Source organism: Pseudopodoces humilis, chromosome 17 (assembly GCF_049639895.1).
Source record: "Pseudopodoces humilis isolate 2021_Gansu_Grassland_sample_001 chromosome 17, ASM4963989v1, whole genome shotgun sequence".
In the NCBI taxonomy this organism is placed as follows: Eukaryota; Metazoa; Chordata; class Aves; order Passeriformes; family Paridae; genus Pseudopodoces; species Pseudopodoces humilis.
Window position 1 is genome coordinate 3600614 of NC_142216.1, and position 22826 is coordinate 3623439.

At 51.7% G+C, this 22826-nt stretch overlaps 1 protein-coding gene across 1 annotated transcript; it reads right to left on the minus strand.

Moving 5' to 3' along the window:
• HRH2 (histamine receptor H2) lies at positions 1–11763 on the minus strand. The gene is made up of 4 exons (XM_005523769.3): positions 11660–11763; positions 5035–6543; positions 2119–2284; positions 1–362 (listed from the first exon to the last, which is right to left on the minus strand). Exons 2-3 carry the CDS (start codon positions 6153–6155, stop codon positions 2266–2268), a joined length of 1140 nt encoding a protein of 379 aa, XP_005523826.2. The 5' UTR covers positions 6156–6543; positions 11660–11763; the 3' UTR covers positions 1–362; positions 2119–2265.
• Between the last annotated feature and the right edge of the window lie 11063 nt (positions 11764–22826).

The window sequence follows — 22826 nt, forward strand, 5'->3', positions numbered from 1 at the left end:
TGGATACATCCTGAGGACACCAGGGAAGGTAGTGCCTGTTCTGCTTTTCTCCATCCTAGGCTGGTCTGCCTGGCACCAAGACCTCAACATCAGTCCCTTTTCCCCTCCACCCTGTGCCATGGGTCTGGAGAGAGCACTCCCAGCCCTGCCTCCTGACCCAGCTCCTCAGGCATCTCTTCCTGCTCATGTGGGGCTTGATGCTGAAAGTGCCACTGCTCAGACAGGCCAGGGGAGATGTTCTTCTGCAGCTCCTCTGAGGGCTCTTCTAACACACCACCCTCCTGGGAAGAAACCTGGGTGGGCAGAGGCCTCTCCAGCAGTGCTTGGGGATGGAGCAAATGCCACATGCCAGAGCAGGGATCCTGCAGGGGAACACAGAGCGAGATCAGTGGCCTGACAGGACACAGATGGGTCTGTTTCCCCCCCTCTCCTGCTCCCCAGTGTAAGGGGTGCTGCATTCAGCACCTGCTGTGCCTGGGAGGGACCGTGATGTGATGCTGTGAGGATGCTCTAGGCATTCTCGACTAAATGCTGAGTGCTGGCAGAGCTGAGCAGGCTTGTATCACCCCAAGACCTATCACCCAACTCCCCTCTGAGCAATATCACTTTGCTGTGTGGCTTTCTCTGCCTGTTCTTCCTGCCCCTTGGGCCAGCTAGCAGCAGCAGGGCTGAGTTGTCAGAGTCGTAGCCTGACAAAAGTTGATGTCCTGGAGTTGGCAGTGCTCTGCTCCCAGGGGCTGCTTCTCCCATGGCCCCTCTCCCTGCTGTGGGTCAAGAAGTTTCTTGGTCAGGAATTCTTTGGTTGTGTGTCCTTTACCAGGTGGCATTTCCTATCACCACCCCCATGGTGCAGAGAGGAAATCTGTGGTCACACCTGGACCTAAGATCTCCTGCAAACCTCTCCAGACCTCTGCTTCATTCTGCTGATTAGATCAGCAGCCTCTCAGGGGGTGGCTGGCATTTTGCCTTTATCTTACAGAAACTACATGTGTCTTAGAACAGATGCACAGAAATGGAAAGCATGAGGCAGAAGAGCTGGAATTGGTGTCCCCTCTGCCCCTGCTGCTGGGCAGTGACAGCAGCAGAGATGACACTGCCAGGGGGTGAGCACTGCGCCTGCCCTGGCGACCTTCACTTTGTGCTCTGTGGTTTCCAGACTGGAGGGTTCACCCTGCTCCTCCTGCAGGGCAGCAGTGATGCCTCCCCAAAGAACATCATCTGCAGCCTCCAGTCCTCTGGTTCTCCTTCTGCTGGTGGGCAATGGCATTTCCAGGGTGATTCACAGGGAGTACCCCAGAGAAGTGCAGGTTTATGCTGCACCCCAGGGCGGGGGGTCCCTGTACTCCATCTCTCTCCCAGCTGTGTGTGTGGACAGACAGCTCCAGCTCCCATTATTGCTGTGACCTTGGCTAAGGTTAGAAGTGCTCAGGGTGCAGCAGGGACAAAGTGTGCCCAGCTTCCAGCACGTGGGTGACTGTTTCCCCACCAAGGCACAGTCAATATGGAGAGTCCAGGTTATCAGCATGCAGCATTGGAGGGGAGAGCACGTGGAGGGCAGGGTGACCTTGCCTGACTCCTCCTGAAAAGGGCTGCACAAAGTGGCTCTCTGGAGCTGAGAGGCATCCCCATGCATGGCAGTCATGGCCTGCAGCCCAGCACCACTTGGAGAGAGCAGCAATGCCTGGTGCAGCATCAGCTCTTCACCTCAGGAGCCCTGCCAGCATCTCCGCCAAAGCTGCTGGCAATTTACGTGGATGTAGGCTTGCATGAAAATGAAGTGTGCTGGAAATTCTTGGTCTGAATGCAGCTGCCTCTGCAGTGCATGAGGGACAGGCAGGATGCACCATCTCCCAGGGCATCTCGGGCTGGTTCTATAATCCCAGAAATCCAGGGTAGCCACAGAGGGTGGCCCAGCTCTGTGCACCTCCTCTGGGCTTGGGACTTGGTTGGAGAGCAACTAAGGATAAAAGAGTGAGGGTACATCTGTGATGGAATCACCCTTTGCACCAGGTATCATCAGGAAGGGATGCCTGCCCCAGGGCAAGGACAGTGGACATCACAGCAGGGAGAGCTGCCTCCTCCCTCATTTTCACCCAGCAGCCCTGGCCTTGTACTCACCCTGCAGATCTCGCTTCTGCTGCTGAGTTTTGCGCTGAGGAAAGCTGAGTGTTGTCCTTTCAACCTCACACACAGGATTTTGGAAGAGGGCAGCCAGGAGTTAAAGGCTGGGAGATGTGGGTCCTAGGGCAGCGGGCTGGCTGAGACTCACAGAAAAGCTCCGGTGCTGGGAAGGTTAAATTGCACACGAAGACAGAAAAAAGAGAAAAAGAACAGACCAGTCTGTCAGTGCCAGCCTGGCTAAGCCTCCTTTGCTCTGAGAAGCACCAGGTAGTGTCTGCCTGAGGCTGGCAGCTGGGGCAGGCATGTTGTGACTAGGACAGTGACCCTTTCCAAAGGGAACTGGCTTCTCCTGATGCCTGGTGGGGAAATGGGAGTAGCTGTCTTCTCCTTGCATCTCTGCTTGGTCCTACCTGGTCCTCACTGATGGAAATGCTCTCCAGCACCCAGCTGCTGTGGACATCCCGTGGCTTTTGATTCCCTGCCCTGCTCCTGACTGAGACTCTGAGTGACCCCTGAGACTGGCTGCACTTCTCCAGTATTTCCACTCTTGTTTGTTAATCCTTTTCCTGCGCCTCATAACTGAAAAGAACATTGTTATTAAGGGCAACGGTTCAAAATTCTGCTTTCCCTTGAATGATCCCACAGAGCTTCTGCAAGTAAAACTCTTCTGAGCTCTGGGTGTTCTTATCCTGGGGGGTTATGAGTTTTTTGAATGATTTATGTTGTTCTTTTCCTGTTAACATATTCAGGGCAGATGAACTCTGCAGAGAGGAAGAGGGGAGAAGAACCAGCTTGGTTTGTGCTAGGAGTGAAATTGGCTGCCAGGTTTTTGGTGAACAGGTAAATCCTGTGCTCACCTGTCTTGTGTGGCATTAGTTGATCCTGATCATCTGCCAGCATCAGATTTTTATGTATCAGACTATGGAAAAAGGGGCTGGAAGGGGCCACATATGATCATTGGTGCATTGTTGCTCTGAGGTGAGAGGGCTGTGAAGAGAAGGAGAGAAAGTAAAAGCAGGTGCTCGAGCAACTCTTATCTGACTGTGAGCAGAAACCACAGCAGCGATGCTGTGTGGGACGGGGGGGAGCTCTCTGGATTTAGAAAGGTCAAGAAACATCCCCTTGCTTGAGTGTTCCCTCTGGGGAACCAGGGGAAGAATCTTTTCTACACGGAAAAGCTGGGAGGGTGAAAGCCAGGAAATCAGTGACCCTGCCCTCTGCCTGAGGAACAGAAACCCATTTTTCTTCCCCTTTTATCTCCCTCCAAGTCATTATTGTGCCTTTGTGGTAAGGCGGCATTTTGAGAAGACACTGACATTTCTATTTGCTTCTCTCTTGGCTGTGCAGGGAAATCCTGACAGGCTGTTCCTCATCGCCAGCTCTCCTGGTTCAGCTGCAGTGCATGAGCTCCTGGTTTGCCCAGGGGCTGCACTTCTGAGTGAGTAAACAGGATAGCTCTCTTTGTCCCTGTATGTTTGCAGAAACACCCCCACCACCTTAGACACATGTTTTCCATATGTTTTTATATACAACCTACAATTTACCAAAACTCTGGGTGCTTCACTAATTCCTTGGAAATGGAAAAAGGCATCCCCAGGACCTGCATTCTTGTATTTGCTCACGTTAATCCATCCCTCTGTATCACTTTTTCTGCCCCCCACTCCCTTGGGTAAAGTCACATTGGTGCCCTGGGGGAGGCACAATGCTGGCTCAGCCTTTAGGATGGCTCTGAACTTTGGTTCACCTCCCTGAGTTCTCCTTTTGGTGGCTTAAGACTGTTTCTGGGGCAGGATCAAGGGCACGTGCTGCGAGAGCGCACGAGCGCGGCTTCTTTGCCGGCACGCTGGGAACAGGGAATCAAAGGACTCCTTATCTATGGATGGAAAGTTTCTGGGCTGCTTATCAGGCAATGCTTAGAGGTTAGATTAGTCTCAGGAGCAGCAGAGTGACAGCCTGCCGCTCCGTTCTCCTTGTGCTTGGCTGAGTGAACACCTTGGAGCGAGGCAGTGAGAGGGTGGCACAGCCCTGTGGGGATGGGGGTGCCCAGGGAGGGGGCTGGGGAGACAGCCTGGCACAGAAATTTCCCACTTTGCTCCCATCCAGCTCCCTCACCACACCCCTTGGTGGGGTGACCCTTGTAACATGCTTGGGATGATGCTGAGGGAATATTTGGCTCTAACTTTACATGGGTATTTGTATTTCTAAAAACCTCTGCCAACCTAATTTGGGCTAGTCCTGCCCCTTTCCAGAGACGGGACTGGAACTTGCTCTTGGCTGAATTCACTGCTGATGCAAACTGATGGCTGCAGTGCTGAGGGTGCGTGGCTCCCATGGGAAGGGAAGTGGCTGAGCTGCTCTGCAGGGAGCTGGGAACCCAGATCTTGGCTCCTGCAGGGACTCTCAGCCTGGCTGCAGGTGCTCTGACTGTGTCCCGGGACTAATTCCCATTTTTCCCTCTGGGATGGGCAGTCACCTTTCCTGGCCCCTCAAGTTCTGCTCTGTGCCCAGAATTTGCTTTCTGCTCCTCACAAGGGACATGGCTGATTTTGGGGAGCAGCCCCAGCTAACAGCTTCACCTCATTCTGTGCAGCAAATTCTGATGGCCACTGTCCCCCTTACCCAGCAAAGCCAGGGGACATCTTGTGCTCCCTGTGAATGATGGCAATTCCAGGGCATGTGGGAAGCTGGAATACCTGCAGCTCCTCTGCCAGCAAGGAGGGGATGCAAGCTGTGTTCCTGTGGGTGGTGATGGATTTCTGAGTGGCTGAATTTAGGAGCTGCCTGGGCAAGGATATCCTGCTCTAGCGTCAGTTTGTTGCTTAAAAGTCCATGGAGAATGTGGGGTCCCTACCTCTGCCTTCTTCTCTGGGGACAGACCTACCATCAAAGTCCTGAGTGTAGGCAGGCTCTTACCTCTTGAGGGCTCCATCGGTGAGCAGGGTCCCTTTCTTGTTCCTCACCTCCAGTTTCAAAGGTTTACCCTCCTGCCTGCCCTGGCCCTGCCTGCCCCTGGGCTGGGCAGTCTGGAGGGGAGGCAGGTGGGAGTTCCTGGGGTGTCCCGTCCTCCAGCACTGCAGCAAGTGCTGGTATGCCACTCGGAAATCCCTGTTGAGCGTCCCGTAGAGGATGGGGTTCAGGGCTGAGTTGGCATAGCCCAGCCAGAGAACAATGGACATGGGTGTGCCTTTGACCCTGCTGTCCCCCCACACCCCCCGGTAGGTGAACACGGTGAAATAGGGGAACCAGCAGACGATGAACGCTCCCAGCACCACCGCCAGCGTCACGGTGGCTTTGTGCTCCTTCACCATGGGTGGCATGGGCGTGTTGCCCCACGTGTGGTTTATCCTCTTGGCCTGCTCCCTCGCTATCTTGAGTATGCGGTAGTAGGTGATGCACATGATGACCAAAGGGATGTAGAAGGTGAGCAAGGCGTCCACTAACCCGTACACGGGGTTCACCGCCAGCGTGCACTCCTTGTTGCAGGTGGGGCCTGTGTTTTGCACTGCTGTCCCGTTGGTGTTCCAGCCCAGGTGGATGGGTAGGAAGGAAACCATCAGTGAAACGGTCCAAATAACAACCAAACCCACGGCCACCCGGGAGGGAGTGACCACCTGGCAGTAGCGGAGCGGGCTGGTGACAGCAAAGTAGCGGTCCAGGCTGATCATGAAGAGGTTGAGGATGGAGGCCGTGCACAACATGACGTCCAGGCTGATGTAGATGTTGCACAAAACGCTGCCAAAGGTCCACTCCTTGGTGAGTTCATAGAAAGCAGAGAATGGCAGCACCAGAAGCCCCAGCAGCAGATCTGTGATGGCCAAGGAGACAATGATGCAGTTTGTCAAGCTCCGGAGCCGGCGGTCGAAGGTGACGGCCAGGCAGACGATGATGTTGCCACAGAGGGTGATCGTGATGAGGATGACGAGGCAGGACCCGACCAGCAGCTGCAGGGGCAAGTCCATCCTATTTTGAGAGCTTGTGTGGTTGTAACATGGATCCATGGTGTCACTGCAAGGATGGAGCAGTCCTGCTCTCATCAGCTCCAAAGCTGCTTGGAGCCTGTACCAGGCAGGCCTAGAGCCCTTCCCAAAGTGACCCTTGTTCTACAGTGACCTTGGAGAACATTGCAGAGTCACTTTACATGTTCAGCCTTGTGTGCTGGGAATGACATGGTCTAGAAGAAATGTGGCACTGCAACTCATTTGTGCCTGTTGGCCCCCTCTGGGAGCTCAGTGCTGGAGCTGATGCCCTGTGGCAGCTGCTGATGGATCTCAACTGCTTCTTTTCCTTTCTTGCCTTCTCCTTTCCTCTGAGTGACCCCTGGGTCAGGTCCTGTGGGCTCTCATGCCCTCTCCATGTCTGGTTGGTGACAGTGGTCAGCAGTGCTCCAGCAGGGACAGAGCTTTGCCACCTCCTGAGGACAACCTGCAAAAGCAAAGTGTCTGGTGAGGCCCTGGCACAGATTTCCCAGAGAAGCTGTGGCTGCCCCATCCCTGGAAGTGTTCAAGAACAGGCTGGATAACACTCTGAGCAATCTGGTCTAGTAAAAGGTGTCCCTGCCCTTGGCAGAGAGGTGGAATGAAATCTGTAAGATCCCTTCCAAGCCATTCTGTGATTCTACAAAAGCATCAAGTCAGAGCTGCAGTGGGCAAAGACCCTTTGAGCTTCCCCTCAAACCCCTTCAGAAACAGGGTGTCTGTACCTCCCTGGCTGTTCCAGCCCACTTAAACCCAAATTGGAAAGTCCTTTGGCAGGCAGGCACCTGAGTACCTGCCAGCTGGGCTCTCCCAGCCCTAGGGATACCCACGCAATGTAGGGATGCTGAGAGAAGGGCAGGGATTTTAAAACCGTCATGTTTCTATAGGCTTACAATAAAAGTGAGAACGAGGAGGATATGAGGACACAATTTTCCTGAGAAAGCAGTTCTTATGCAATCCAGCAAAATTAGTCACGACGACGTAATTTCTGTATCTTGGCTGTGGCTGCCAATCTCATTAAACTTTGCCCTTGTATCTGTGCTTTGCAGCAGCCCAGTGACTGGGATTGGTCCCTGCCATCACAAATCACAGCAGCTCCTGTCGCCTCTATAGGAAATCCCCACTCTGCTCTGGGTCCTGGAAGGGAAGAAGAATATCCCTCACAGACCTACTTTTTCTGGCTGTTTTCTGTCTGGATACAAATAACAAAAAGCCACACTTTGCAAGGGAAGAAACAACAGAGAAAACCACTCTAACTTAAAAATGAGCTGCTGATTATGGTGATCTCCAAAACCCTGCCACTACTAGATTCAAAGGAACATTGGGTCCTTGATTGGAAGCAATATCCATGTTGGGAAGATACCTAAAGGGAAATTGAGGCAGTGCAGGGACAAGAAAGCGGGCTGGGAATGGGCTGAGGAGCTGGACTGACTTGCTGACCCTCATGGATCTGTGTCCAAGCTGTGGTCTCCCACCATGAGCTCCCCAGGTGAGATGAGGGGTCTCCCCATCCTCCTCAATGTGTTGGTGTGGGAGAGCTGTGCTGGTCCCCATGGGTGATGCACAACCCAGCTCTGCAGACTCTCTGCACCCCATGGAGCAGCAGTGAAGCCTCCCTCACGGTGCTCAGGATTGTGCAGGAAGGTAGAGCTGATTCTCTGCAGAGTGCAACAGGCTGCAGAGATGGAGCAATCAGAAGAAACTCCAGGAAAGGAAAAGGTCCAGGCTTGTCAAAAGTGAGATTTTAAACTCCCCCTGCAACAAGAAGATAACACTGTGGTGCAGGTTGAAATACCCTTCAGATGATTTAAGTCTTTGACTCAAGTCTGAAGGCATGGGTACCACGGGAGGGAGTATGCCAGGGAGACTGCATGAGTAAACAACCACTGATTGCCAGGAGCCATACAGGGGAGAGATTGGGACTGGACCACTGAGATTAGAGGCGATTCCCACAGCCCTGCTGCTTCTAAAGGCATGGAAAGCAAACAGCAAGCCATGAACCAGCCCATGGGAAGCCTTTTGCTGAGCAGAGCAAACTCATTGCCAGACAGGAAGCCCTCTGAGTTTGGGTGCTGGGATTGAGGCTGTTGGGAGAGGGATGCGATGCTTTCAGCCACGGCAGCAGCGTGTGGAGCTGCTGTTCCTCACCTCCAGCTGCAGCACAGGCTCTTGCCATGGAAAGCTCTTTGTTCACTCACAAAGGGAGTGTGGAACAAGCTGAATGCTGCCTGCCCACTGACAGCAGCGAGGAGAACAGGTTGTTCCCACAGAAGGATATTTCCAAGTGAAAGGGATGGGATGTGTTTTCATTGCTCCCAACATGTGGAAATGGCAGATTAAATTATAGTGGGAGTAGCACACTTAGAAAATGCTGTGGGTGGATGGCAGCCTCCTACGCGGCTGCTCCACCACACACCAACACCCTGCTCCTGCCCCTGGCTCTTGCTGCTCACCAGGGCTCTGCTGGTGGGACCCAGCTCTGAGCACATCGGCCCATTCAGCTTCTGCCACAGTGCCAGGCAAGCTCCTGGTTCAGCCCTGCACTGCAGATGTGCCCAGAAGGAGTTTTGCTTCTTACTGCATTTTCAGATTAGCTCAGGGCAAGGAATGGGCACTTGCATGGGGACAGAAGTGTCCCCATCCCTGCAGAGGAGCTCAGGTAGTGCTGGGATCTCTGTAGCTGCAAGGCTCAGCTGCCTGCAAACCCTTGGGATGTTCCTCCGTGGAATGGGGCAGGACCTGCCTCCTGTCAGCTGGGATGTGTGATGCTGCAACCCTAACTGTGGTGGAGGTGGGGCAGAATTTCCCATACCCCTCAGCCAAATTATCTCTTGGAAACATTCCCCGAGGAGAGCACGGCCTCTGGACATGGCTTTGCAGGAGCAGCAGACTGGAGGACTGGTATAGAGGGGGGGCTGTCAGCTCACTACCATCAGGACACAAATCCTGGGTTGATGCGTCCAGCTCAGAGCTCTCTCCTGGAGCATTGGCTCTCTGTGAATCCACATGTGCCCTGGCTTTCTGCCCAGGTCACTTGCAGCCACCTTCAATACCTGTGTCCTCTGCTCCCGTTGTGTTTTGGCAGAGCGAGTGACTTCCTCCTCGATGTACGAGTGGAGCAGCTGTTTCCCATGGCAGTCTTTCCAGCAACAGCCAGAATAAATGATACCTTTCCAGCCCTGTCTCACCAGGCAGCTTTTACATTTACCTGATTATCCTAATTATCACAGCTTAGACCTGTTCCTGGTTCAAAACCACCCTCCTGACATTGGAGGAACCAGAGCAGGGAGTTGCTTCTGGGTCATCTTTCTCGTGCCTTTTCCAATGGCGCTGGTGTTCTGATTGACACTATCTCTGCTGTGAAGACTTGGCAGGTTGCATTTATTGTTGCACTCATCCTGGGGCTCCCTAAAAGTCAAATATTTTTCCTGTGGTGTTTTCAGCTGCTTAGAGTAGCAATTTTTGCTTTTAGATGCTAAGCATGTGAGCTTGTGCCAGCCCGGTGTGTTTCTGTTAATCTTTAGATCCTCTGGTTCTTCTCCTCAAATACTTGGGCCCTTGTCCAGTGCAAAACTTTTCCTAAGTTTCTCACCAGTACATTTCTCTTAAAGAATCCCTAATTTTCTGAGCCAAGATCACTAATGAAAACCATTAAATAAAATTTACCTCTAGGCTGATCTTTAAGGAACTCTGTTAATAGCCTTCTCTGGTGCATTAATGATCATTCTGCTGTAATATCCTATCGTCTCCCCATTATCCTCTTTACAATTCTCATAGTAATTTCTGATTTCTCTTGCTTTCTCTTATGCATATGTTGCAGTCCATGTTGCATTTGATCCACTTTGCTCTCCTTTAAAATGGCATTTATCTCTTCTGCGGAGATGATTTATTCCTGTGAAATTTCTGTTGCATTTTACCTTTTTATTCCCCCTCCCCATCTCTCAGCATCCTTTCCTCCAACATCATTAATTGCAGCACTTGGTGCAATTTTGCAGTAAGATTAATGGGATGCAGTGCCTGGCTCCGGCAGGGAATGCATTGGCTGTTCTCCCTTCCTGTGCTTCTACTTCTAGCATAATAGGTTTGTTTTGAACCTGTTAAAAGCCTGGGTACACCGGCACCATGAGCAGACACATGGGCAGAGAGGAGAGCTCAGGAAGTGCCTGCATGTGGCACTTTTGGGAACTATTTCCTGCTTTTGGAAAGGACAGAGGTGGTTTGGGGCTCAGGAGAAGCACCACATGAAGCCTTTTAGCTCTGTCCTAGGGACAGGAGGGCTGTTCCCTTGCAGACCTGAAATGTTCCTCTGCCTCCCATGGTAGCTTCTTTCCGAGAAAAGTGCTGGCAGAAGTCAGGAGCACAGTGCATTCCCTGGCTGTGCAGAGCTTGCACATGGCTTTTTCTGAAATTATGTTCAACTCCTTCCTGAGATTGAACACCTGGGCATGCTGGGAGAGGTATTTCAGCCAAGAAATGGGCAGGAGTGTGGAGGTTTCTTCTGGTCTGAGAGAGGGTGCTTGAGGTTTGGTGGTGGGAACTGCAAAACTCCCAAGCTGGGAATGGGCTTCTTGATCCCCTGCCAGGCCCATAAGCCTGATTCACAATGGGACAAGAGCAAATTTGTTAGAGGTAGGACTTGAAGGCAATGTGAGAGAGGACAAATGTGAGGAGACACTGGTGTCCTGCCTGGCTGCACCCCCCAGATGCTTCTGTCCCTGTTCTTTGGGCTTCTCCAGAGCTTGGTGCTCTCTCTGCCCTGTCCCAGTGTGATGCCTGATACAAAGCAGCAATCATTGCCTCTGGCATGAGCAGAGGGGCTGGTGGAGGCAGGACAAAATTCCCATCACTGCCACCAGCCCTCCATCATGCTTCCCCAGGAGGAAAGAGGCTCTGTGTGTAAGAAGCAGTTCAAGACCCCTGAAATCAGGAAATGTGAAGATGAATGTGGAAACCAGCAGAGCAATCAGCATCTCGAAAGTTTGCTCGGCAGACGATGTCCAGGAAAGGTGAAACTGAAAACAGAGGAGCTGGGACATGGGTGTGCTTGGAGCTGCCTGAGTTTCTGGGACTCAGCCTCCTGTGAAGCCGATTCTGGACAGGGACAGCGAGCACCGTGCACCCCTGGGGACTGCCCACCCCTCCTGTGCTGCAGCCCAGCCCGGGGGTATCCTGCCCCAGAGATCTGAGCATGCCCTGGGACGGGGCAGCAGCAGATCCCCACCAGCTGCCAGGGAAGGAAGGATGGAAGGGTTGGAGAGCTCAGAGAAAAGGCTCGGCTGGGTCAGTGCAAGAAGTCAGCAGCAATCCCCGTGGGGAGGCTGCTCGGGCAGAGATGCTGCACACCACAGACGTGCACAGCCAAAAAAATCCCCAAACTGGCCTCCACTCCAGCCACCACAGGATGCTGATGGCACCGGGGTCTGGTGAAACACCTGCTCTTGCTCTGACCCAGCTGGCCCATTGCAGGATCCCACCCAGCAGGGACCCACCAACCCTTCTGAATCTCACTTAAAAAGTATTTTACCCGCGTAACAACTCAGCAAGAAGTAAGGCAAAAGCTTTACCTGGGGAAGGCGCTGCTTTCTCACAGCTCATGAGCGTGTGGGAGACTCCAGTGGCTGCACTTGACTCCAACTTTCCCCGGTGCGAGTGGCTGAGCTGTGAAGGCAGGAGCGTGTGCTGCCAGCGGTGCCTGCCTCGGTCCCTCTCCTCTCTCCTCTCCTCCTCCCCTGCTCCCTCCCTCCTCTGGAGCCAGCCTCCCTCCCTGCTCTCGTACCAATATCCAGGCAGCGGTGACTGCAACATGAGTCAGACCTCGGGTGGGTGGGATCAGAGCTGTGAACTCAGACACCGAGGTTATCATCCGGCAAATTTGAAAGGCTGAAAGTGAGCCCGGCTCGGAGCGCACGGCGTGTCGGGCTCTGCACAGCCGTGCCTGGCACAGACAGGGGGATGGGATGCCTGCTGCCTCCTGCTGCTTTCTTCAGCGATACCATCGCCTTCCTCACCCACCTGAAGTTTCGGGGCCTTTGCTGCTGGTTTGCCATGTGCTAAGGTTCCTTCCCTCCCTCCCGGCTCTCTTCTGCAGGCACACGGTCGCCTGCTGCCGGGAGCCCTGAGGCTGTCACTCATTCCCAGTTTTTGGCTTTGCAATCCATGTGAGCCCCCTGAGAGCGAGCACGGCTGAGTCTGGAGGGGGATCTTAGAGGTGGCTCAGGGAGGATGGTGACTCTTGAGCTGGGGACAGGTAAGAACGAAGGTGAGGTGGCTGTAAAGTGGGTGGAGGAAGCCGGAGCCCAGCCAGCACTGGAGTGCAGATGTGCTCCTTGTGCAAGTGGACGTGGCAGGAAAAGCCTCCACTGTTTCATCTTTCCCTCAAGGCTGCACTCACCTCACCTGAAAGTTGTCTTCTTTGCGTGTGATAGCAGGGAGGAACCACACAAAATGACAAACAGGCAGTGACAGCCTTTCGTGTCTCTCAAATCTTTCATCTGTGGGTTTCAAAGCCCTGTGCAAATATCAACTGCTGGGCCAGCTGTGCGAGGACCTGCTTCCCCTTTTAGCTCTCCTTCCTGAGCAGAGCAGATCCCGGGCTGGCAGCAGAACTCCAGTGAAGCTTGGCCACCTCCTGGCTCCGCAGGGCCGGGGATGAGCAGTGCAGGGAGCGATGGATGCCCTGTCAGGGAGGTGCTTCAGTCCCCACCAGCTGCTTCCAAGTTCCCCATGCAAATAGCCAAGGATGGACTTATTACAGTCTGGATGTGGCCCTGGGCACACTCCCTGCTGCTCCCCCCACCAGGCTGAGCTCCCCCAATGCCCTGCACTGGGAATGGAGAGCACGTCCCAGCCTCCCTCTCTGCCAAACAGCAGCACTGGCACACAGACCAAAATGCCTTTGATCTGTTTATCTCTGCAGACCAAAGCACAAATCTATCTTTAATAAGCTGATGATCTGCTGGAACCAGGGAGTTTTCCTGCTGATCAGCAGCCCTGTGATGTGTCTGGGGTAGCTGAGCTGCCAGATGCTTCTCTAGTGGCTGGGGTGTGCAGAGTGCAAACACGGAGGGATCCCTCCTCATAAACAAGATTCAAATCTGCTCAGGAATGTCTGCGTCAGGCAAAGCCACTGGGGTGTTGATTTATTACAGGCGCCCTCGCTTGGCTCTGCTCTACGAGAGATCTTTCATCTGGAAGTCTCAGGATGGGAAGTGCCATGTAGGGACAAAGTGCTCTCGTTTTTGGGGCAGGATTCCCTCTCCAGCCCCCTTGCACTAATCCCTCTCAATAAAAGACCCCTGCTGTCCATAGGGCAGGCTCTGAGTTCAGTATGTTCTATCTTCCCAAAGACTCTGGAGAAATTTGAGGGTGCATTTGGGATGTGGTGGTGGAGCGACTTCAGACTTGCAAGGGCATCTGGGTCAGAGGGAAGCCCACCACTTCTGCAAACCCCTGAGCACAGGAGAGCCTCAAACCGTGACCCTGTGCAATGGCAGGGTGACTGTGGAGCCTCTGAGGGGCCCTATGGGGTCACATCCTCAGTGTGAGTTCACTGGAAGGGACACAGCCTGCATGGTCTGTGCAAGGAGTGTGGGAAAGCAGCTGGATCTCGAGCTGAAAAGAGCCCTGTAGGGACATTCCTGGTGGCATGGACCGCTGTGCTCTGTGCATCTGCACCCTGGGAAGTGGCAGATGTGATACCTGCAGAGCCTGTGGCTGGAAAAACATCATTGTCAGCAAGCTCTGAAGAGGAAGGAGGCTCTGGATATTCATCAGACCCGATGGCTGACCTGCCACACGGCTGCCTCGACCAGGCTCGCTGGGCTGCACGGGGCAGGCAGCAACCAGGGACACTCAGAAACTGGAAAATTCCCTGAGTGGGCTGTGCTGAGCCAAGGAGTGAGTAATGAGTCAGGAAATGGCAAGAGGTCTCTGACATTCTGTGTGTAAGCAGCAGTTATTAAAGGCTACAGCAATGCTGGGAGATGGGAAAGTGCAAGAAAAGTCAGGGAAAGTTTGGAACTCCAGGAGTGTGAGATGCAGCAAAGACAAGAGCTCCTCAAAAGTCTCAGATGGTGAAGATATGCCTGGAAGGTAGCAGCCAACCTGGGAAATCACATGTGGCAGCTCAGTTCTGAGAAGGGCTCAGAGGTGCAGCTCTGTGCTGCTCTCCCCAGCATGAGCTGGGTTTGGAAAAGCCAAAAGAAAAGGGGTAAGGGGAGTAGAAAATATGTAGAAGAGAAAGCATCTGTGTGCAGAGCAGCTCCTTGGGCAGTGCAGGCTGAGAGGGGCTGGTGACATGTCCCGTTGGGCTTTGGAGACATTTGTGTGGATTCTGGCAGAAGATTGTGGATTAGGGAAATAGACTTGTTGTTTCCTCTGGAAAAATCAAAAGTAAAAAGCCATGGAAAGGTACTGACCCCACCACAGGCTGCTGAACCTCCTGGATAGCAGGCAGAAGCCAGTAACTTACTCAAATAATCTGAATACTTTGATTTTCAGTATCTTATATACACAATGCAAATAAACGGCAGAGACCTCCTTGATGTGCTAATAAGCTTTTCTTCTTTTTAAACAAATATTTTCCAGCTAAATCCTGTCCTGGACAAAAGGATAAATAATGACAGAAATCTCTGATATTCCCTGATAGGGACTCTGTAAGCCAGAGCATACTCGTGGGAAATAAATATTACAGGGGAAAGGATATGTTAAACATCTGCAGTGAGTCTGGGGCTGTGCAAGGAATTGCTCCTGCCTGCAGACCAGGCAGATCCCCAGGGTGGTGAGAGACCCTTGCTGAGGTGGCTGAGCTCCAGTGCAACATCCTGCTTGCGTATATATTTCTGGCATGCCATTAATTCTGGCTATTCCAGGAATATCTCTTTCCAAAAACACCTTTCCTGTATGGAGATGAACGTAATGGAAAAGAAGAGGATGCTGGGGCCTTTCCCAGCCTTTTGTTTTCTGCAGTACTGATCCCAAGGATGCTTAGCAGGATCCCATCTGCTGTGATATAGTGTCAGACTATAGACACAGTCTGTGACATATATATTAAGCTTCTCTGTGTGCAGAAAGAGGATGTTGGAGGTTTATTTTATGTCGGTCTGTTTGTGTTATACAAAGCTCTCCAAGCTCTAACGAGTACTAGAGAGTGCTGCTGGCTCCACACTACTACAGAGCTCCTTCAGGGAGTTGAAGGCTCACGTTTTCCAGCGTGTCCAGGGTCAAGGAGGGTCCTCCTCTCACTCAAACAGAGCTGTTCCTAGATTAAACCATGCCAGAGAGGAGCAATTTGTGGACACCAGCACACTGGGTTTTCATCTCTCTGGTGCACTATAAAGAGAAAAGGATCAGCTGAGGTCCATGGGAGGAGGTGACAGTCATTCCCTCCAAACCACAAGGCTGTGAGGGGAGCAGGAGCCTTGGCACAGTGTGACCACTCCTGGGTGCACGAGGCTTTCCCTGGGTGGGAGCAACTGGCTCTGGCTCCCATGAGTGGATCTTCATGGGCTTTATCACTAATCCTGCTGAATGCAATTGTGCATGTCCTTGTTTTGCAGATAAATATTTAATCCTCCTCCAAACACCGTTGAGATTATGGCCTGGGCAATAACTTGTGGTTAATTTGAGGTTCTGCAGAGCTGTTGCTCTCTGTGTGTGGAGGAGGCTGAGCCGTGATCCAGGAGCAGGGTGGGACAATGGAATGCTCTGCACTTGACCCCTGCTCAGACCCCTCCCAGCACTCCTGGCCCTCTGTCAGGAAGATCAGCCAGTTTCTGAGGGAATGAGCTGTTTGGTTCCAGCTTGGGGTGACTTCAATCTGCCCTGTGTATGTAAAGGCCTGTTCTGAGGCTGTTTGGGTGGTTTAGGAGCCCTCAGGCCTGGAAGGAGGCTCCTGCCCTGGTCACTTCACAGGGAAGGATTCCTTGCTGGAGCCCCAGGTGCTTCCAAAGCCTTTCCTGCAAAGCTGGCAGGAGGCTGTGCTGCTGGGCACGGGGCAGGAATGAGAGGATTAGCAAAACGCTCTCCCGCAGCGGGACCGCCGTGGGGCTGGCAAGGAGCACGGGGCTCTGGACATGGAGCTGGCTGCAGACACTGCCCAGGCAGGCTGCTGGCACGGGGAGGCCCTGCAAGGACCGCGGCTGCAGAGTGACCATGAAGCCAAAGCAGTGCTGAGGTGCTCCCAGAGGAGGATGAGATGAGGAGCTGGACACTGGTGTGGCTCTGCACAGCACCAGGAAGGTGTTTGTGCCACCTCCAGGTCCCGCTGCTGGTAACTTTGTCAAATTGTGTCTGTAGGATGCTGATCCCTGGTGCAGCTGAAGTCAGACTAGGTTAAAGCAGTAGAGGATCTCTCTGCCCTGAACCACAGTGTCAATGTCCTCTGCTGCAGGTGGGAATTCTCACAGTCCCAGGCTGGATTCTACCAGCCTCCCCCCTGTCTCCTGAGGACTTGGAGCATCTACCAGGGTGAGCAAAGCCAGCAATGCCCATCCTCTTCATGGAGACTGAAAAGCTCCAAGGGTGAGGAGCACACGTGGTAGAGGCCTGGAGAACATGTCCCCTGAGAGAATAGTGATGGGATTCTGACAGAACAGATGTCATAACCTGCTCATATTTCCTGTTTCAACACAGGGAAAGTGAGTAGGAGCTCTTGTACCCCTGAGAGAAGTAGCAGCCAGTGGCTTAGAGTGCAAAATCTGAGATTAATTTAGACTTACTCATCATAAGGATAGTCATGCACTAGTAGGAATTTCCTAAGGAAGTGTAGGTTGGACAAAGTCCTGAAGTAATTGGGGGTTGGAGCACCTGGCAAGAGGCAGGGCTAGCAGCAGCCACCCCCGTGTCCTTGCACTGCTTTCACATCTTCCATCTCCACCACCCCCTGTACCATGAACTTCCAGGAATCATCGATGTGGGAATGGCTGTAGCTGCCCAGAGTGACAGATCTGCTGAATAATAATAATAATAATAATAATAATAATAATAATAACAACAACAACAACAACAATAACAATAATAATAATAATAAAATTAAAGCTGGCAGTGAAATGTGCCTGGAGCCTTTCCTTGTGAACCACAAGCTGAGGCTTGTGCCAGGCACTCTGTGACAGTCATGCTGTGCCCAGGATGGGCTCACCTCTGGACTGGTCCTGCCTTGTGCCAGCATTGTGAGGCAACAAATTCAAAACTTTTTTTTTCACCCCTTAAACAGCCTGGAATGAGGCCAAAAGCGTAGGGCAGGAATCTCTCTCCAGATAATTAATTATTACAAAGAGACAATTTGTTAAGCAAGAGAGGCTTTTAATTTGTAAGAGCTCATCTATTCTCATTGTATCTTTTAAACTGAAGGAAGTAGCGTTGATCAAAATAGTCTGGAAATAGAAGATTTTAATTTAGAGGCTGTGTTCAGTGTGCTGACAAAAATAGGAAACAGCTCTCTCAGAAGAGCACACTCCCCCTAAAACCCGGCTGGAGTGTGCAGGGCGTGCTCCAGGACTGCTCAAATCATTACAAATATCTCAGAAATGTTTTAGTGGGATTTAGCTGGACTTGCTGAGGAAAGGCAGGAATGTCTCCACCACCGATTTCTGCCCAGGGGCTGATTCCCTGCCTGCAGGGCTCCCACGGGTGCAGTGTGGGATGTCCGAGGGCAGGCAGAGAATGGGGTTTGAGGGACCCCAAAGTGATCTTTGCAGCCTTGCAGGAGGGTGGGAAGACCCAATTATTTTAGGTTATAGAAGAGATGGGACAAGGGATGGGGTAACTTCAAGGCTCCTGGCCAGGTAGTCGAGCCAAGTCCTGGAGAATCCTGCACTGCCCTTGTCCCAAGCTGTGTGTACCCCACAGTGGGACCCCAAACTGCAGGGCAGGTGGTGAAGAAAATGGAAGAGAGACATGATGGGCCTGGGAAAGGCTGTTCTCCCACACCCAGTGGCCTCCCAGCTCTGTGCTGGGATGGGATCACTCCGTGCAGGTGAGCTGGGGCTGCTGCAGAGCAGGAACCTGCCCAGGGAACGGGGAATATTTTCCATTTAGCATCTTTCCATCAGAAAACATGAATTCTTCAAAGCTGCCAGTCTGTGCCAAGGAGGATACGTTTTGACCAGTCTCCCTATTGCACTTGTTCTTTTGAAGTATCTATGTTTAGAAATCTTTGTGAAGTCTCGCATTGACACTTCTCAAAGGAGAATGGTTTGGTTTTTTCTTTGAAACAACTTATTTAGAAATAAGTGCTCATCTGCAGCATAACAAGTAGGTAGGGCTGAAAAAAAAAAAAAAAGCTGGAAATGGAAAATGACCCTTTCTATCATTTCTCTGGATACCTTGTCTGCAAAATACATTGAGATCCCCAACTCTTTATCCCAATTCAAGATGGGAATTACTCTCTTTTAAGTTTGTACATGGATGCCATTTCTTATCTAGTGGAAAAGCTCCATGAAACAGCCAGTAACAACTGGAAATTAAATGCTGTTTTCTGTAAAAGATGAAGGACTCTCCCCAAATGAGGCATTACTCCCTGAAGACCTTAGAGAAGGAACTTGCTATAAGGATTGTATCAGCTGGATGGAGGAGAGGCGCCAGCCTGTGGGCAATTCAGTTGGAAGCAGAATCGACTCTGCCTCAGTTTAGAAAATAATAATCTATAATGAAGTGAAGGCAAAGGAGAAAATGGGTAGAAATTGAGTTAGAGCTGTGGTTGTTCCAGTACTCCCCTGCGGCCCTCCACAAGCTGAGCCCCCGGATCCAGCCTGCTTCCCATCCATCTCCAAAGCCTGGAGAGGCACCGCGAGGTGCAGGGGGGAAATTCGTGCTGGGGGATGCCAACTTCTTGGAAAGAGGGTGATAAATTTAAAGGCAAATCTCTGGAAATAAACAAAGCAGTGCTGCTGGGCTCTGCAGCAGGAGCCTGGACGCACTGGGAGCGGCGTTGTGCAGGCTCTGCGTGGCAGCAGTAGATTAGCATAGCTGATTGGGCACGTCGCTTTCTGCTCAGCAGAGCTGCGCGTTCTCCTAGAAATGTCTCGAAATCAGATGGCAAGTCGAGTGCTTCAGTCATGGACAACAGAATTAGTCCTCACAGGTGTGCCACAGGCAGGCAGGAGCTGAAGGGAATGAGGTGTTCCTGAAGTGTTTTTGGGTGTGACCAAAACTGGTCACAAGTCGTGAAGCTGGGGTGTTCCCACAGTGATGCTCCAAGACTCCTGCTTCTGCATCTCCATTTACCTGGGACATTTCAGACCCATGTGTGCTGGGATCCCAGTCCTGGTCTGGGGCAAGATCATCTGTAAAAATCTGTCCCAAGCTTGCCCCAGAGCTGCCACAGCCCTGCTGGCCCAGGAGCTGGTGCTGAGCTGCCACCCATCCCGCTCTGTGGGACAAAGTGCCAAGGTGCTCCAGCAAACACTTTGCTGCAGGTGAGGTAGATTAGATCTCCATTCCCCTCACTTTTGGAGGCTGTATCTTATCAGCAATATCTTATCAGACTGGCTGGCACCCTTGGGGCAATGGAAAACAGTCTAGTAGCTCTGAGCTCCAAATCCTCCTTCCCTTGGACTTTGCTCTATGCCTGGCTTGTGGCATGGAACACCTTAATGGTCTGTAGTTGGAAGAGTGGCATTTTCCCCTCTCCTTAGCTGAGGTGCTGTGTTTTCTGTTCTTGGTGAATGTTTCCATGGCAGGTTTCAGTGTCAGGTGTTCAGTGCTGGGGGACAGGAACCAGCTGTACCCATGGTGTGAGCTCGCTGCCCTCTGACTCCATCTGGAGGGATGTGACATTTCCATGCCTGTCTCCTCACTCCTTTTATTTTTGTGTCATCTGCACAATGACATGATCTTAGATAGAGGATGCATTAGTTTTGGATCACTCTTGGACTAACTTTAATCTATACCCCATCCTCTGTACAGCAGCTCCATTTCCCCCTCTCCTTTTTTTCTCTGATCTACACCACTAAACCTTCTCTTGTTATTTTTCTTGTCATCCTCTGCAAGAGGCAATTCAGCCTGACCTTTGCCAATTCTCACTTTATGTCTTGGGCATTTCAAGACATAGGGGTAGGCTGCTTTTCTTCCTTTGCAGCACAGTCCTTTTCCCCCATCCCTTGTCAGCTCTCTCTCTGTCCTTTTAAGTAGTTATTTTCTTGGCCAGCACAAAAGCCCTTTCTGGGCTTGAAATACACGTTCCAGAGATCAAAGGTTCAAAACCACTAAAGGAGACTTGAAGGCATCTCTGTGCACCCATCCTCAGACTCACCACCCAGCTGGTTTTTTACTTAGAGAGGGATACATGGCAGAGTCCATCAGGAGGGCAGCCAGCAGCACAGCACTGGGCTGGGACCAAGGGCCCAAGCAGCTGCACAGAGGTGGAAGAGGGTCCACAAGAACGGAAAGTCCTTGCTCCTGAGGATTAAGGTGAGAAATGGTCCCAGAGGGTTATTTTTATCCAGAGATCTTCTATTTCTGGGGGCATCACCAGGTTCTGAGTGGTGTTCAGAGATGCAGTTTGGTGGCTGTTCTACTCTGGTCCCTCCACAAGCCTTGGCCTGACCTGACATTGAAGGGGGAATTCGAAAGAAACCTCACCTTCCCTTTTTTGTGCTGCTTCATTTCCAAGCTGGGAAATAGAACGTAAAAATCAGCTGTGTCCATCTTGCAGGGCAGAAAGAGAGCATGAGAGTTGTGCAGGATTTGGGCTTTGTGGTTCCCAGAAGAATCATTAGGGAAGGATTGGCAACGCAAGGCTGAAGGCAGCTGGACAGGATTAGATTTTTTTATTTGGCCACATGCCTTAAAAAAAAAAAAAAAGGGAAATAGAAAGGCCAAAGCTCTTGTTGAAACACCACCATGATTTTGGAAAGGCCAGCCTATAGAGTTTGTTACAGTCCCTCTTGTCCCTGGTGCCCTGGGGAGAGCTCCTCCATTTCTGTCATTCCTGATACTCATCATTCCTGTGTTGGAGGCTAAATCCGTCCTCACTCCAAAGGAAGGCTCTGCATGGGATAAACTGGATCCCATCCAGAAGACTTTTCAAGAAGAGCAAACAGTTGTTTCTTTCCTCCCATGAGCTGTGGTCCTTCTACAGCTTTGGGCATGGCCAGGGACAATTTTACTTTGGCCTGTTTCACCTATCTTTCTGCCCTGTGTCTCTGCCTTGTCTCTCAGCCCACCATGCAGCTCTTGTCCTTCAGACTCCAGCTTAAAATCAGCCTCAGGCAGGTGCATGGGACCAAGCTGCACCCTGAGGAACCTTTTACTGGAGCCACTCCAGTAAAATGTGATGGACGAGCTGGTCCTCAGCTGCTCCTCCTTGACCTTCTGTTCCTCCACCTCTGCAAGTAGAAGTGACATTCCTTGACATCTTTAATGCTGCTGCCTGTGCATAAACTCCTGTTCCCAGCCCTCTTGGTGGGAACTGGTGCCTTTGACTCTTGCCCCATCGCCTGGGCCAATCTGACTTGGCACAAGGATCCTGGAGCAGAAATCACGGGAGTGCAGCAGGGTAGGAGACGTGCTCCATCTGTCTGGGATCAGGAAACGCATCCACAGAGGCCAAAGGCTGCTCCAGAAAACAGGGGTCTTTCACTTTCCTGCCAACACAACTATTTTTCCAAGGCGTAACTGTTGCCAGAAATCTGTGGAGTCAAGACCTGCTATTTCTTCGCATCTAAACAAAACAAGCCCCAGTTTGCTTTCTGCTGAGAAGAAAAGCTCTTGTCTCAGAGAATAAAATCAGGCAGAAAGAGACCACATGCTTGTTTCCTCTCTCATTCAGTAAAGATAAATTCAGGGAGAGGGGAATTACCTTTCAGGGTGTGGGAGAGTGGTACGTAGCCTGGGCATGCTCTAATCTGCTGGGGGAAGCCTCATCCACCCTTGCAAGGTGTTTTAAGCACCTTTCCATCCTGATCACCCTTTGGAAGCAGTTGGGCTCATCCTCCCTGGTGCCTTAGGCACTGTGAGCAGCATGCAGAGCTGGCTGCCTTTGCAGCTTAGCAGAATGATCATGCATAAAATCCCCAGGTAATTTACCCTGAGTGGGATCCTGTGATTTTCTGACATCCCTCATAAACTGAAACCAACATAAAAGAAATGAATTCAGAGCCGCTAATTTGGAAACTCATTTGGAATAACTTCTCACCAATGTGGTAACGGTTAGTGGGGAGCCCTGGTGATAAATAATAGTTGCTGAAACCCTGAATTGGCTATAAATTGGCATGAAGGAGTGGAATCCCCAGCGTGCTGCTCAGCTCAGGGAGTTACTCTACGCTACGCTCAGCAGCAGCAGTAGATGAAGACGGGAAGTTTTAGCTGTGTGAGGTCACAGTAGCAGATGTCCTGACATACATAAACTAGAGGATCATATGCATCCTCAAATGTCAGCTCTGCTTTACATCCTTTACTGCTTCTGGGAGCTGCAGGGCTTTACACCCGTGGATTATCTGCCTCCCTTCTCTGCTGAGCACTCGTTCATTTTAGCTGCTTGATGTAATTGTGTATAAACTGGGAGGATCCCAAAAGGGTCATTACTTTTCTGCACAAACTGCTTTCTTTATTCACATTTCACATCTTCACCTGCAGGCATCCCTGAGACTGAGCAGTGCTTCCTTGCAGGGCTGGGTGTTCACACAGGGCTTCAGTGGCAGCAGGCAGAGAGCTGCTGTGCCTAGAGCTGGATGGGATGATGTGAATTCCAGGTATCAGGAATCCTTCCTGGATTTCCATCCTGGACGCTCA

Coding starts and splice junctions, on each gene's coding strand:
- HRH2 (XM_005523769.3), bottom strand. CDS start 6,155: ATGAGAGCAGGACTGCTCCATCCTTGCAGTGACACCATGGATCCATGT.